Genomic DNA, 12687 nt, shown 5'->3' with positions numbered 1-12687 from the left:
CTGCACTCCAGCCTGGGTGACAGAGAGAGACTCCACCTCAAGTAAATAGATAGATGATGGATATATATATAGAGAGAGAGAGAGAGAAATAGCATGTTACTTAGACACAGAAGCAGCTCTCAGACTAAACATCTGTAAGTTCCCTCTCGCAGTGAGTAGAGTTAGGAGAGGTACAGAGGCTGGTGCTTTTCACTATTAGCCTGTCTGTGTTATTTGATTTTGTTTTTAATCCCATGAAGACATTACTTTTTGCTAAAGAGAGAACTACAGTGAAGGAGCCCGACCAACCTACTTTAGTCCTCCCACTTGGAACAAACCTTTTTCTGGACTCCATATCGCCACCCAGCGGAAACAGAAGAGAAGCAGCCAGACTTCTCGAAAGTCTTGTCCACATCTCAGCCTCTCTAGAGCCTCTGTAGACCACTGACCACTTCCTTTTATTATTTATTTATTTATTTATTTAATTTTCTGAGACGGAGTTTCACTCTTATTTCCCAGGCTGGAGTGTAATGGCGCAATCTCGGCTCACTGCAACCTCCACTCTTGGGTTCAAGCGATTCTCCTGCCTCAGCCTCCCAAGTAGCTGGGATTACAGGCAGCCGCCACCATGCCCAGCTAATTTTTTCAATTTTCAGTAGAGACAGGATTTCATCATGTTGACCGGGCTGGCCTCAAACTCCCGACCTCAGGTGATCCACCCGCTTCAGCCTCCCAAAATGCTTACAGGCGTGAGCACCACGCCTAGCCTTACGTTTTTTTTTTTGAGACGGAGTTTCACTCTTGTTGCCCCAGCTGGAGTGCAATTGCACGATCTCGGCTCACCGCAACCTCCGCCTCCTGGGTTCAAGCAGTTCTCCTGCCTCAGCCTCCCCAGTAGTTGGGATTACAGGCACGCACCACCACGCCTGGCTAATTTTGTATTTTTAGTAAAGACGGGGTTTCTCCATGTTGGTCAGGCTGGTCTTGAACTCCTGACCTCAGGTGATCCACCCACCTTGGTCCCCCAAAGTGCTGGGATTACAGGCATGAGCCACCACGCCCAGCTACACTTCTTTTTAAGAACACTCTCAGGCAGGCACAGTGGTTCATGCCTGTAAACTCAACACTTTGGGAGGCTGAGGCAAGAGGATTGTTTGAGCCCAGGAGTTCAAGACCAGCCTGAGCAACAAAGACCCCTCCATCTAAAACAAACAAAAAGATAAAATTTAAAAACCTCTCTTCTCATGGTTTCTCCCACCTGGGTTTCTGCCTACATTTCAGGCCATTCTCTGCTGTCCTCCTGACTTTTAAGCATTAGAGAGGTTTGGGGACCAGTCCTAGGCCCTCTTAATATTCGCTTGCCGCTGACATTCTTATGCACTCCTGTGGTTTTATTTACCACCTATGCCCCAATACTCAAACATGCCTGCAGACCAGGTTGCTCTTTTGAGCCCTAGACCTAGATCCATAGTTTCTCCCCATGGATTCTGCATAGGCTCCTCAAATTCAAAATATCCAGTATCGGTCAGGCAAGGTGGCTCACGCCTGTAATCCCAGCACTTTGGGAGCCTGAGGCGGGTGGATCACTTGAGGTCAGGAGTTCGAGACCAGCCTGGCCATCATGGTGAAACCCCGTCTCTACAAAAAATACAAAAATTTGGCAGGCGTGGAGGTGCGCATCTGTAGTCCCAGCTACTCAGGAGGCTGAGGCAGGAGAATCACTTGAACCCGGGAGGCAGAGGTTGCAATGAGCTGAGATCGCGCCACTGCACTCATGTCTGGGCAACAGAGGGAAGACTCCGTCTCTGAAAACAGACAAAATATCCAGTATCCCTCCTTCAGTGTAGACCATCTTAAAAATGGCACCAAAGCCCCTCAATACTGTCTTCTCCCGCACCTCCCAATCCCCATATATAGCCAAGCACCAAGGCTTGTCCAGACATTTTCCACATCTGCCCACCTGTCTTCTGTGCCTTGGCCCTGGTGCCAGCTGCCACCGGGATGGCTGTGGTACCCTCCTAAGCTGCCCCGCTGCTTCTCGTCTTGTTCTTGTCCAAACCAGTCTCCATAGTGGCTACAGTGATTTTTTTTTTTTTTTTTTTTTCAGTAGATATACAGTCTCACTATATTGCCCATGCTGGTCTTGAACTCCTGGGCTCAAACAGTCCTCTCGCTGCATGCAGCCTCCCAAAGTGCTAGGATTACAGGTGTGAGCCACTGCGCTTAGCCCAGTGATTTTTTTATTTTTTTTTTTTTTTTTGAGATAGGAACTCACTCTTTCACCCAGGTATAGTGCAGTGGTGTGATCACTCCTGCCTCGGCCTCCTGGGCCCAAGCGATCGTCTCACCTCAGCCTCCAGAGCAGCTGGGACTACAGGCACACGCCACCAGGCCCAGCTAATTTTTGTATTTTTTTGTAGAGATGGGGTTTCACCATGTTGTCCACGCTGGTCTTAAACTCCTGGGCTCAAGTGATCCTCCCACCTCAACCTCCCAAAGTGTTGGGATTATGTGCTGGGATTACAGGCCTGAGACACAGCGCCCGCTCTGCCCAGAGCTCTTTTTTTTTTTTTTTTTTTTAAGCGATGGAGTCTCGTTCTGTCAGGCTGGAGTGCAGTTGCCATCTCGGCTCACTGCAACCTCCGCCTCCTGGGCTCAAGCAATTCTCCTGCCTCAGACTCTCGTGTGGCTGGGAGTACCGGCGCACACCATCACGCCGTCTATTTTTTTTGTATTTTCGTAGAGACGGGGTTTCACCATGTTGCCCAAGCTGGTCTCGAACTTCTGAGCTCAGGCTATCCGCCCCCCTCAGCCTCCCAAAGTGCTAGGATTACAGGCGTGAGCCACCGCACCCGGCCCCACTGATCTTTTTTTTTTTTTTTTTTTTTTTTTTTGAGACGGAGTCTTGCTCTGTAGCCCGGGCTGGAGTGCAGTGGCCAGATCTCAGCTCACTGCAAGCTCCGCCTCCCGGGTTTACGCCATTCTCCTGCCTCAGCCTCCCGAGTAGCTGGGACTACAGGCGCCCGCCACCTCGCCCGGCTAGTTTTTTGTATTTTTAGTAGAGACGGGGTTTCACCGTCTTAGCCAGGATGGTCTCGATCTCCTGACCTCGTGATCTGCCCGTCTCGGCCTCCCAAAGTGCTGGGATTACAGGCTTGAGCCACCGCGCCCGGCCCCACTGATCTTAAAATACAAATCTGAGGCCCAACCTGGGCTACAGAGCGAGGCTCCGTCTCAATAATAATAATAATAATTATTATTATTATTATTACAAATTTGAGTGTCATATTTTACTCTTAGGAGTTTGCATGAAGCCCCAAATCCTCAAGGCGCATATGCCAACGCAGGAGCCCAGGCATAAACTGTATCCTGCCGGCCTTTTCACCTCATCATCAACCAATCCTAACTCTGCTTCCAGCCCTGTGGACTCTTTCTGCGTGATGGGGGTGACCCAAGCTCCACCTCTTGTTCATCCTACCTCCCAGGACTGTATGTCAATGTCCCTGCTCTAGGATCTCCTTCGTCTTCTAGATCCTTACCTCCCCACTCTCAGCTCTTATTACAGCCGTGGCTGGTCGTCTACCTCTCCCATAGACTGGAAGCTCCGTTCGGGCCGTGGGCTTGGCTGCCCTGCTCACCACAGTGTCCATGCCTTGGGCCCAGATGTTTCACAGGAGTTTGTTGAATGAATGTGGGAAAAGAATGGACAGGGGATAGACCGGTGTGGAGGGCAGGCAGACACTGATCCTGAAAGGGAAACACAGACAGAACCTACAACGGGAGGAGTCGCCAACAGGACCGACTGGCCGGGACGGAGGGCAGGGCCGCGGGTGGCGCGCGGCAGGGGGGTCGGGACAGTCCGGCGCGGGGGAGCTGGGCGCTCTCCAGGCTGCGCCTCCGCAGGGGGCGCCCGTGGCCCGGGGCGTGGCCTCGCGCAGCCCCGCCCTCCTCGCCCGCGCCGGGGCAGGCGGGCGGCTGGCAGCTGTGGCGCCGACATGGCTGCGCTGGTGGAGCCGCTGGGGCTGGAGCGGGGTAAGCGCGCGCCAGGGGGCCCTGCCCACCCGGGCCGCGGCCTGCATACCCAGCCCCCGGTCCCCGCCCTTCCCAGGCCAGGCCAGTGCGGGTGGGCCAGCGGACCCGGCGGGGTCGGCGGGGTGGGCGGGGCGGGCGCCGGGGCCGGGCGGTCGCGGGGTGTGGGAGGCTCCTTGAGCCCAGGCCAGGGCGGGGGGCGCCCGCCTTACACCCCGACCTGTGGAGGGGTCCTGGGGCTGCAGGGCGCCCGGCTGGTGGCGGTCTCTCCTGCGTCACTCTGGACTCTGCGGGGTGTCCGACTGGGCTTCCGCGGTCCTCCCCGGACTGTGCGCTCGGCCTCACTCCGCCGCTCTCCTTGCTTCTATGCCTCTCGGGGTCTCTGCGCCCCGCCCCCGCCCCGCAGACGTGTCCCGGGCGGTTGAGCTCCTCGAGCGGCTCCAGCGCAGCGGAGAGCTGCCTCCGCAGAAGCTGCAGGCCCTCCAGCGAGTCCTGCAGAGCCGCTTCTGCTCCGCTATTCGAGAGGTGAGCGGCGCGCGGCGCAAGGGCGCGAGCTGGTGGCCGCCGTCCTCTTCCTCCTCCTCCTGCTCGTCCCGAGCCCGGGGACTACGCCTCCCGGCAGCTCCCGAGGCGGCCAGCCTTGGGGTGCCCACGCTTCAGCTCAGTGGTTCTTCGGGAGTTGTAGTTTCCTCGGGCTTCGGTTGCGGGGGCGGGGCGGATCCTTGCGTGGCAGCGGGAGAGGGTCTAGGGGCCCGGACTCCTGCGTCTAGGGCTGGAGGAACTGGCAGCTCCCTGATGCCGCTGCCTCCTCACCCAGGTGTATGAGCAGCTTTATGACACGCTGGACATCACTGGCAGCGCCGAAATCCGAGCCCATGCCACAGCCAAGGTGGGCCCCGCACCTCATTGCTCCTGGTGTCTATTTAACTGCCTGGTCGAGCTCAGTATCTCCTTCATGCCAGTCATTTCTGTTTCCTCCCTCATGATTTTTGCTAAATCTATGTGCCACTCTTACCATTATTAAATAATCGCACATTTTTAACTTAAATGTCATACGAAGGCGTCTTTAGCAACTGCAAATGGAAACCAGTGTGGCATGACTGGCTAGAAGATAACCTTCAACATCTGTACAGTGCAAGCCAGGGAAGTCATGGCGCTCTGATCTCTCACTGCACAGTAGTGAGATGCTACCTCTTGCTGCTGCCCAGAGGCTCGGATCTCCCTCCAAGCCTGGCTTTCCTCTGTTTAAAAGTAAGATTGCGGCCAGGCACGGTGACTCACGCCTATAATCCCAACACTTTGGGAGGCCGAGGCAGGTGGCTCACTTGAGGTCACTTGAGGTCAGGAGTTCGAGACCAGCCTGGCCAACATGGTGAAACCCCGTCTCTATAGAAATACAAAAAAAAAAAAAAAAAAGCTGATCGTGGTGGCGGGTGCCTGTAATCCCAGCTACTCGGCGGGAGGCTGAGACAGGAGAATCGCTTGAACTCAGGAGGCCGAGGTTGCAGTGAGCCAAGATCATGCCACTGCACTCCAGCCTGGGCAACAGAGCGAGACTTCATCTCAAAAAAAAAAAAAAAAGAAAAGATTGGCAAGTATGGGGTATTCAAGACACACACCAAATGGACACTTTCTCTTGCAAGTGAACAGAAAGGGACGCACAGTCATTACAGGGGGATCCTGCATTGTGCCATGGCACGTGTGCCATGTTTGGGGATAGTAACCCGGGCTAAATCGCTGTCCTCGGTTCAGATCCCCCACCCCAGCCTTCTTGCCCACCTGGCAGGGGCCCTCATCTTCAGTCGCTTTCTCTCTCCCAGGCCACAGTGGCTGCCTTCACAGCCAGCGAGGGCCACGCACATCCCAGGGTAGTGGAGCTACCCAAGACGGATGAGGGCCTGGGCTTCAACATCATGGGTGGCAAAGAGCAGAACTCGCCCATCTACATCTCCCGGGTCATCCCGGGGGGTGTGGCTGACCGCCATGGAGGCCTCAAGCGTGGGGACCAGCTGTTGTCGGTGAACGGTGTGGTGAGTGGAGGGCTGAGGCAGGACTGCGGGACACAGTCTGTCTAAGGTAGCATAGCCCCTGCTTTTGACATTCACTCAACACACACTGACTGAGCTCTGCCTCTATGGCTAGCCCTGTGCTGGCCAATGTTACAGACCCTGAGAGATGTTGGTCTCAGCTCCTACACTCAACCTTCCCTCTCTGGGGACGGCAGTAGGCCTTGGCTGAAATAGTCCTAAGCCAGAGACATAATAATGAGGAACTGCAAAGTACTGTGACAGCCCAGATGTGGCACCAGGCCAACATAGATACAGGAAAGTTTTGCAGAGTAAGGAACATTTGGGTTGGGTGTTGAAGGATGAGTAGGAGTTCTCCAGGCAAACAAGGTAAAGGGTGTTCCTGCTGAGGGTACTGTAGATAAGGATAATGACTTGGCATACCTCTGAGCTGAAAAGAAAGGGCTTAGTTCTGATTGAGATCTGGGGCATGCAGGTAATTAAAATCACTGTGGTTAGGCCGGGTGTGGTGGCTCACACCTGTAATCCCAGCAATTTGGGAGGCCGAGGTAGGTGGATCACTTGAGGTCAGCAGTTCAAGACCAGCCTGGCCAACATCGTAAAACCCTGTCTCTACTAAAAGTACAAAAAATCAGCCGGGCGTGGTGGCAGACATCTATAATCCCAGCTACTTGGGAGGCTGAGGCAGGGGAATCGCTTGAACCTGGGAGGCAGAGGTTGCAGTGAGCCGAGATAGTGCCACTGCATTCCAGCAAGGGTGACAGAGTGAGACTCCCTCTCAAAAAAAAAAAAAAAAAAAAAAAAAGAAAGAAATCACTGTGGTTAGAGTTGAGGGAGGCATAACTGGAGAGGCAGCTGGCGTCAGTCATACAGGACCTGAGTGCCAGCCTGAGAAGCTGGGACTTTGTCCCATGCACGCTGGAGAGCTATGGGAGGGGTGAGCCAGGGATAAGCTCAGCTTGCAGGTACAGAAGGACCCCTCTGGGACCATATGGGAGATGAACTGAGGGGAGAGACTACAAGCCAGAAGGCCAGGGACGAGGCTGGGCTAAGAGTCCAGAGGAAAGGGGACAAGGCCTGAGCTGGCCCAGGGCTGTGGGGACAAAGAAGAGAGAGTCAAGACAGGCGGGCATTAGTGGGCTGTGGGCAGGGAAGCCACAAAGATGGGTCTAGATGTTTGACCAGGGACTGAGGGAACATGGGGCCGTCCCTGACATGGGAAACCTGGGAGGTTTTGGAGGAGGACACTGAACCAGGAGTTAATGACTCTCCCACGAGGAGGACATGAGGTGTTGGCATCTCAGGGCTGGCACCAGGCTCACCGGCAGTGGGTCCCATCTCCCAGTGGGGGCTGGGCGAGGGCAGCGGGCCCCAGGCCCAGCTGTCTGTGTTGGGCCCCGCAGAGCGTTGAGGGTGAGCAGCATGAGAAGGCGGTGGAGCTGCTGAAGGCGGCCCAGGGCTCGGTGAAGCTGGTCGTCCGTTACACGCCACGAGTGCTGGAGGAGATGGAGGCCCGGTTCGAGAAGATGCGCTCTGCCCGCCGGCGCCAGCAGCATCAAAGCTACTCGTGAGTCCCTAGGTCACCACATCCCTGGGACCTCCACTGGCTCCCTTTAACCCCAGGCTCCCAAACCAAGCCAATGCTTTCTGGACCTTCCGGCCCTGGCCCCTCCTCTGGGATGCTGACTCTTGACCCCTGGCCCAGGCTCTCACCCCAGGCTAATCTGGCCAAATCCCCTGGGAACCCCTTAGCTTCCTTCCATCCCAAGATATGGAACCTACTGTGACTGGGATCCCTCAGCCCACTTCCCCGGGCCCTTGACTCTGCAACCCCAGTCCCGCCTCTCTCATGACCCGGAGCCCCCCTGATCCCGGGTCCCTTCTCTACCCTCCTTGCAGGTCCTTGGAGTCTCGAGGCTGAAACCACAGATCTGGACGCTCACACGCATTCTCTCCCTGTACAGTATTTATTGTCCCTGGCACTTTATTTAAAGGTCTTTTGCCCTCACTGAGTGTCTGTGTGTCTGTCCTACATCCCTGGGTTGGTGTCTTGAGATATGGAGGGAATGCGAGGAGCTGAGGTCAGGCCAAGCCCTTGAGAAGCCCTTTTCAGAGTCTGAGGACAGAGGTTGAGACCTCTCCCTAGGTCTGAAGGCGGAGATAGGCCGGCTTCCAAGGGACTAGTCCGAGGGCAGAGGCCGGGACCCAGTCTGGGTCTGAGTGCAGGGGCAGAACTGAGGACAACGCCGCCTACCCTTAAGAGCGTCTGAGGGCGAAGGCCAAGTCCCTTCCTCCAGAGTCCTGAAACGCAGCCGGAGCCAGTGGGCGGCCTCTGTGTGGGCGGGGCGGAGCGAACCATTAGCCTCGTCCGCCGGGGGAACCCTGCAGGCCGCACTACCGTCTGCGTGGGAGTCGCGGGTGGGGGTGCCGCGTGCAGTTCCCGAGGCGGGCGCAGGGGTGCAGAATGAGGTGCCCTCGCCCACCGGGCGCTCACTCCACCTTCCAACCAGAGCGCGTCTTTCCGGAAGCTGCCCCCGCCTTGAAATCCAACCTTTAGCCCCATTCCGCTGCCCGCCCAGCCCTCGTGTCCCGTGCGGCGCGAGGGCTAAGGCGCGCCACAGCCGGGAGCCGAGGTCGCGACTCGCGTTCCACGCCGCGCGCTACTCGCTCCAGGTGACATCATCCCCCTGCCGGGCTCCGCCCCCCGCCCCAGCCGCCGCACGCCGCGCGCCTATTGGTCGACGCGCCTTATGCCCCGCCTCTCGCTCTCCGCCCGCGCGACCCCTCCCGGCCGGTGTGGAGGCGGGGTCTAGTCGCCGGCCGGCGCCGACGCTGCCTCCCATTGGCCGCTCGTCGCCGTCTGTCAGTCTCCTGTTAAAGGGGCCACGACCGCCCGGGAGCCGTGGCGGGGAGGGGGAGGGAGAAGGAATTTTTTTGGGGGGAAGGTGGGATTTGGGGGGCGCTGGTGGGCACCCCTGGATCTGGCGGCTGCGGCCTCGCAGGGGGAGGCTGATCAGTGACAGGGGCAGGGGGCTATTTTGGGGGTAGAAGGCAGTGAGACCGTGAGGGGGAGGGGGGTCCCCAGCGCCCGAGCCGGAGCCAGAGACGCGGAGCCCGCGCGAGCGTCGGAGACAGGGCTCCAGGGCTCCGAAGCGACAGAGCCGGGCCCCGGCCGCTGCCAGGGGCCCCGCCCGGCCCCTCCACTCCACCCCACGTCCCTCCTGCAGCCCAGCTCCGCCCGCAGCCGCCGCGGACCAGGCAGGTAAGATCCCGGCCCGGCCCTCCTGGCAGCGCCCACCCCGGGGACCCCTTGGCGAGCCTCCCCCGCCTCCCCGAGATCCCGGATTCCCTTCCTCATCCCAGGGGACCCCCGAGCCCAGATTTCACAGCCCAACCCCGGGGACTCAGGCGTGCCCCTCCCGGCGCCCAGAGTCCGCGACCGAACCCTAGAATCCCGGGCGCACCGCCGCCTCGCGCCTCCTCCAGGGCCCAGGAGCTTGGATTTCCCGGTCTGGCCCCGGGACCCCTCTCGAGCCTAGATCCCCCTTCCTGACCCTGTCCTGGGAGCTCCAGACACCCGCCGCGGCGGTGCCAGACTCCCCAGGCGCGTCCGCATAGTCCCCGCTTCGCGCACCCAGTCTCCCGTCGCCAGCCTCGGGCTTGCACAGCCGGCCGCTTGCCTCGGTCCAGGCAGGCTCGGCGGCCGCCCTGGACACAGGCCCGCTCTGGAGCTGTCCATGGTCAGCACGCTCGGCAGCCTCGCCTCCCCCCACCGCCCGCCGCCGCCACCAGGGAGGGGGCGCAGGCGGCGCGGGGATCTCCCCCGCCGCGCCTTTGACCCGGGAATACCCGGGCCCTCCCCGACCCGGGCGCCCCGGCCTCAGGGTTCCGCCGGACAGGCTCGTGGCCCGGTCCTCGGCACCCCAGGTTCCTGGGACTCCAGCTGCTCCCTGAGGAGCCAGGGCTTCTGAATTTTTCTGTTCTGGTCGCCGTGGGGACCATGGCACCCGGGCATGCAGCTCCCACCTGTCCGTACCTACACCTGTGCTGGCCCCAGGTGGTAGCCCTCACCCCGTCAGAACCTAGGAATCCTGTTCCCCAGCGTTTGCTCTGCTTAGAACCCCGTTCAACAGCCCCTGTGCCCTGCAGACACACAGACTCAACCTCCTGGCACCCAGCATCTGCTCCCTGAGGGACTCGGGCGCCATGACTCGCTTCCTTTGGGGGACCCGGAATGTTATTCTTAATGCAGTTCTCTGACTTCTGTTCACACTCCCCGCTTGGGGACCTAAATGTCCTGGGTCTTGTATACCCTCAGGGTCCCAGGAGTTCAGACCCCAGCTTCTGTACTGCCCACCAGCTTTTAGCGAGGCTGTCTGCCTCAACCCTCTCTCCAAACAAGACCTCAGGCTCTCAGCTTCCAATCCCCCATCATTTACCTCCACATGGATTCAGGAGTCTAGGCTCCCAGCTCTGTCCACTGCCCTCCCCAGCAGTTACCTGGTTCTTCAGCTCTCACTTTTAGGAACCAAGTCTTCACAGCCTCATCACTCTGCCCCATCGACTTCACATCTCCCGTGGCCTTAATAAACCCCTGTCTCATCCTCATGTCACCCCAAGTGGTGGGCTTCAGAACTCTCTCCCCTAAGACGCAGCTTCTTGAGATGTTTCTAGTACTCCATTGCCCCCTGAGGCTCAGATGAGTTCCCATTCTCCAAGTATACTCTCCTAGGCCAAGAAGCCGAACACACATCACTTCCTCCAGATATATTCTGTGACCTGGGCTCATAGAAGTTACCTGCTGCCATACACATTTCTTCCTTTCTTTTCTTTTTTCTTTTTTCTTTTTTCTTTTTTTTTGAGACAAGGTCTCTGTTGCCCAGGCTGGAGTGCAGTGGCACAATCACAGCTCACTGCAGCCTCCACCTGCTGGGCTCAGGTGATCCTCCCACCTTAGCCTCCTGAGTAGCTGGGACCGCAGGCATGCACCAACCACCAGGCCTGGCTAATTAAAAAAAAATTTCTTTTTGGCCAGGTGTGGAGGCTCATGCCGGTAATCCCAGCACTTCAGGAGGCTGAAGTGGGCGGATCATCTGAGGTCAGGATTTTGAGACCAGCCTGGACAACATAGAGAAACCCTGTCTCTACCAAAAATACAAAATTAGCCAGGCATGGTGGCACATGCCTGTAATCCTAGCTACTCAGGAGGCTGAGGCAGGAGAGTCACTTGAACCCGGGAGGTGGAGGTTGCAGTGAGCTGAGATCGAGTCATTGCACTCCAGCCTGAGCAACAAGAGTGAAACTCCGTCTCTTTTTTTTTTTTTTTTTTTTTGGTAAAGATGGGGGTTTCACCATGTTGCCCAGACTGGTCTGAAACTCCTAGGCTCAAGCGATCCTTCTCCCTCGGCTCCCCAAAGTGCTGGGATTACAGGCATGGCCACTGCACCCAGCCTGGTCACATTTCTTGTCGCACATGTGCTCTTGCTTTGCTCCATGTTCTAGATTCCTTCTAAACACAAGAACACTCCTGGTTGATGTCTGTTCTGTGTTCCATTTTCATTCCAGGCATGGTCTGAGTTCTAGGCCAGATGCCAAATTCTAGGCATGTATTTTCCTGTTCTTTTTTTTGAGATGGAGTTTTGTTCTTGTCGCCCAGGCTGGAGTGCAATGGCACAATCTTGACTCACCACAACCTCCACCTCCCGGGTTCAAGTGATTCTCCTGCCTCAGCCTCCTGAGTAGCTGGGATTACAGGGGCCTGCCACCAAGCCCGGCTAAATTTTTGTATTTTTAGTAGAGACGGGGTTTCTCCATGTTGGTCAGACTGGTCTCAAACTCCCAACCTCAGGTGATCGCCCGCCTCGGCCTCCCGAAGTGCTGGGATTATAGGCATGAGCCACTGTGCCCAGCCTTTGTTTTTTCAAATGTTTCGATAAGACCCCTGAGCCAGATTCTGATCCCACCGTATCCTGAGACATGTTCCAAAGTTTTAGCAACCAGTCCTTCCTTCTTTGCTAAATGTTCATTTCAAGTGTGTTCCCAGTTTCAGCCACATCGTTCTAGATTCCATTCTCTTCCCAGGGACAATCTAACTTCTAAAATGTGTGTGTTCCAAGTATGTGCTCTAGGCTTCCTAATTCGTGCTATTGATTCTAGAATGCCCTTCCCTGTTTCCCTGTTTTAGGTTCTAAGTTCTATCTAATTGCACATTCTTTTTTGTTGTTGTTTAGCTTTTTTTTTTTTTTTTTTTTTTTTTGAGACGGAGTCTCGCTCTGAGGCCCAGGCTAGAGTGCAGTGGCTCCATCTCAGCTCACTGAAAGCTCCGCCTCCCAGGCTCACACCATTCTCCTGCCTCAGCCTCCCGAGTAGCTGGGACTACAGGCACCCGCCACCACACCCGGCTAATTTTTCATATTTTTAGTAGAGGCGGAGTTTCACCGTGTTAGTGAGGATGGTCTCGATCTCCTTATCTCATGATCCACCGGCCTCAGCCTCCCAAAGTGCTAGGATTACAGGCGTAAGCCACTGTGCCCGGCCTGTTGTTTAGTTTTTATTTTATTTTTGAAATGATGTCTTGCTCTGTGACCCAGGCTGGAGTGCAGTGGTGTGATCTCAGCTCACTGCAACCTCTGCCTCATGTTTCAAGCAATTC

At 56.8% G+C, this 12687-nt stretch overlaps 3 protein-coding genes across 5 annotated transcripts in view; 2 read left to right on the top strand and 1 right to left on the bottom strand.

Annotated features, from left to right (window-relative positions):
* The first annotated feature begins 3898 nt into the window (after positions 1-3898).
* On the top strand, positions 3899-8043 carry LIN7B (lin-7 homolog B, crumbs cell polarity complex component). Of its 2 annotated transcripts, XM_007997509.3 has the most exons (6): positions 3899-4011; positions 4415-4533; positions 4826-4897; positions 5829-6038; positions 7439-7602; positions 7935-8043. In XM_007997509.3, the coding sequence occupies exons 1-6, from the start codon at positions 3975-3977 to the stop codon at positions 7954-7956; spliced, it is 624 nt and encodes a 207-aa protein (XP_007995700.2). In that variant the 5' UTR covers positions 3899-3974; the 3' UTR covers positions 7957-8043. The 2 variants fall into 2 exon arrangements, with proteins under 2 accessions (XP_007995700.2, XP_007995701.2); XM_007997510.3 differs by lacking the exon at positions 4826-4897.
* On the bottom strand, positions 7966-8849 carry C6H19orf73 (chromosome 6 C19orf73 homolog). The gene has a single exon (XM_007997508.3). It carries the CDS (start codon positions 8596-8598, stop codon positions 8065-8067), a length of 534 nt encoding a protein of 177 aa, XP_007995699.1. The 5' UTR covers positions 8599-8849; the 3' UTR covers positions 7966-8064.
* A 233-nt stretch (positions 8850-9082) lies between these two features.
* Positions 9083-12687, top strand: part of PPFIA3 (PTPRF interacting protein alpha 3) — a 30169-nt gene continuing 26564 nt past the window's right edge. For both annotated transcript variants that reach the window (XM_007997507.3, XM_007997506.3), the window contains exon 1: positions 9083-9297. The gene's annotated coding sequence lies outside the window, so the exon portion shown is untranslated. The remainder of the gene's footprint in view (positions 9298-12687) is intronic.

This window comes from Chlorocebus sabaeus, chromosome 6 (genome assembly GCF_047675955.1).
Source record: "Chlorocebus sabaeus isolate Y175 chromosome 6, mChlSab1.0.hap1, whole genome shotgun sequence".
Taxonomy (NCBI): Eukaryota; Metazoa; Chordata; class Mammalia; order Primates; family Cercopithecidae; genus Chlorocebus; species Chlorocebus sabaeus.
Note: the sequence above shows the minus strand (reverse complement) of the source record. Positions and strands in the feature narration are given on the sequence as shown.

Coding starts and splice junctions, on each gene's coding strand:
- LIN7B (XM_007997509.3), top strand. CDS start 3,975: ATGGCTGCGCTGGTGGAGCCGCTGGGGCTGGAGCGGG. Junction 4,534..4,825: donor TCTGCTCCGCTATTCGAGAG/GTGAGCGGCGCG, acceptor CTCCTCACCCAG/GTGTATGAGCAGCTTTATGA. Junction 6,039..7,438: donor TGTTGTCGGTGAACGGTGTG/GTGAGTGGAGGG, acceptor TGGGCCCCGCAG/AGCGTTGAGGGTGAGCAGCA.
- C6H19orf73 (XM_007997508.3), bottom strand. CDS start 8,598: ATGGGGCTAAAGGTTGGATTTCAAGGCGGGGGCAGCTTCCGGAAAGAC.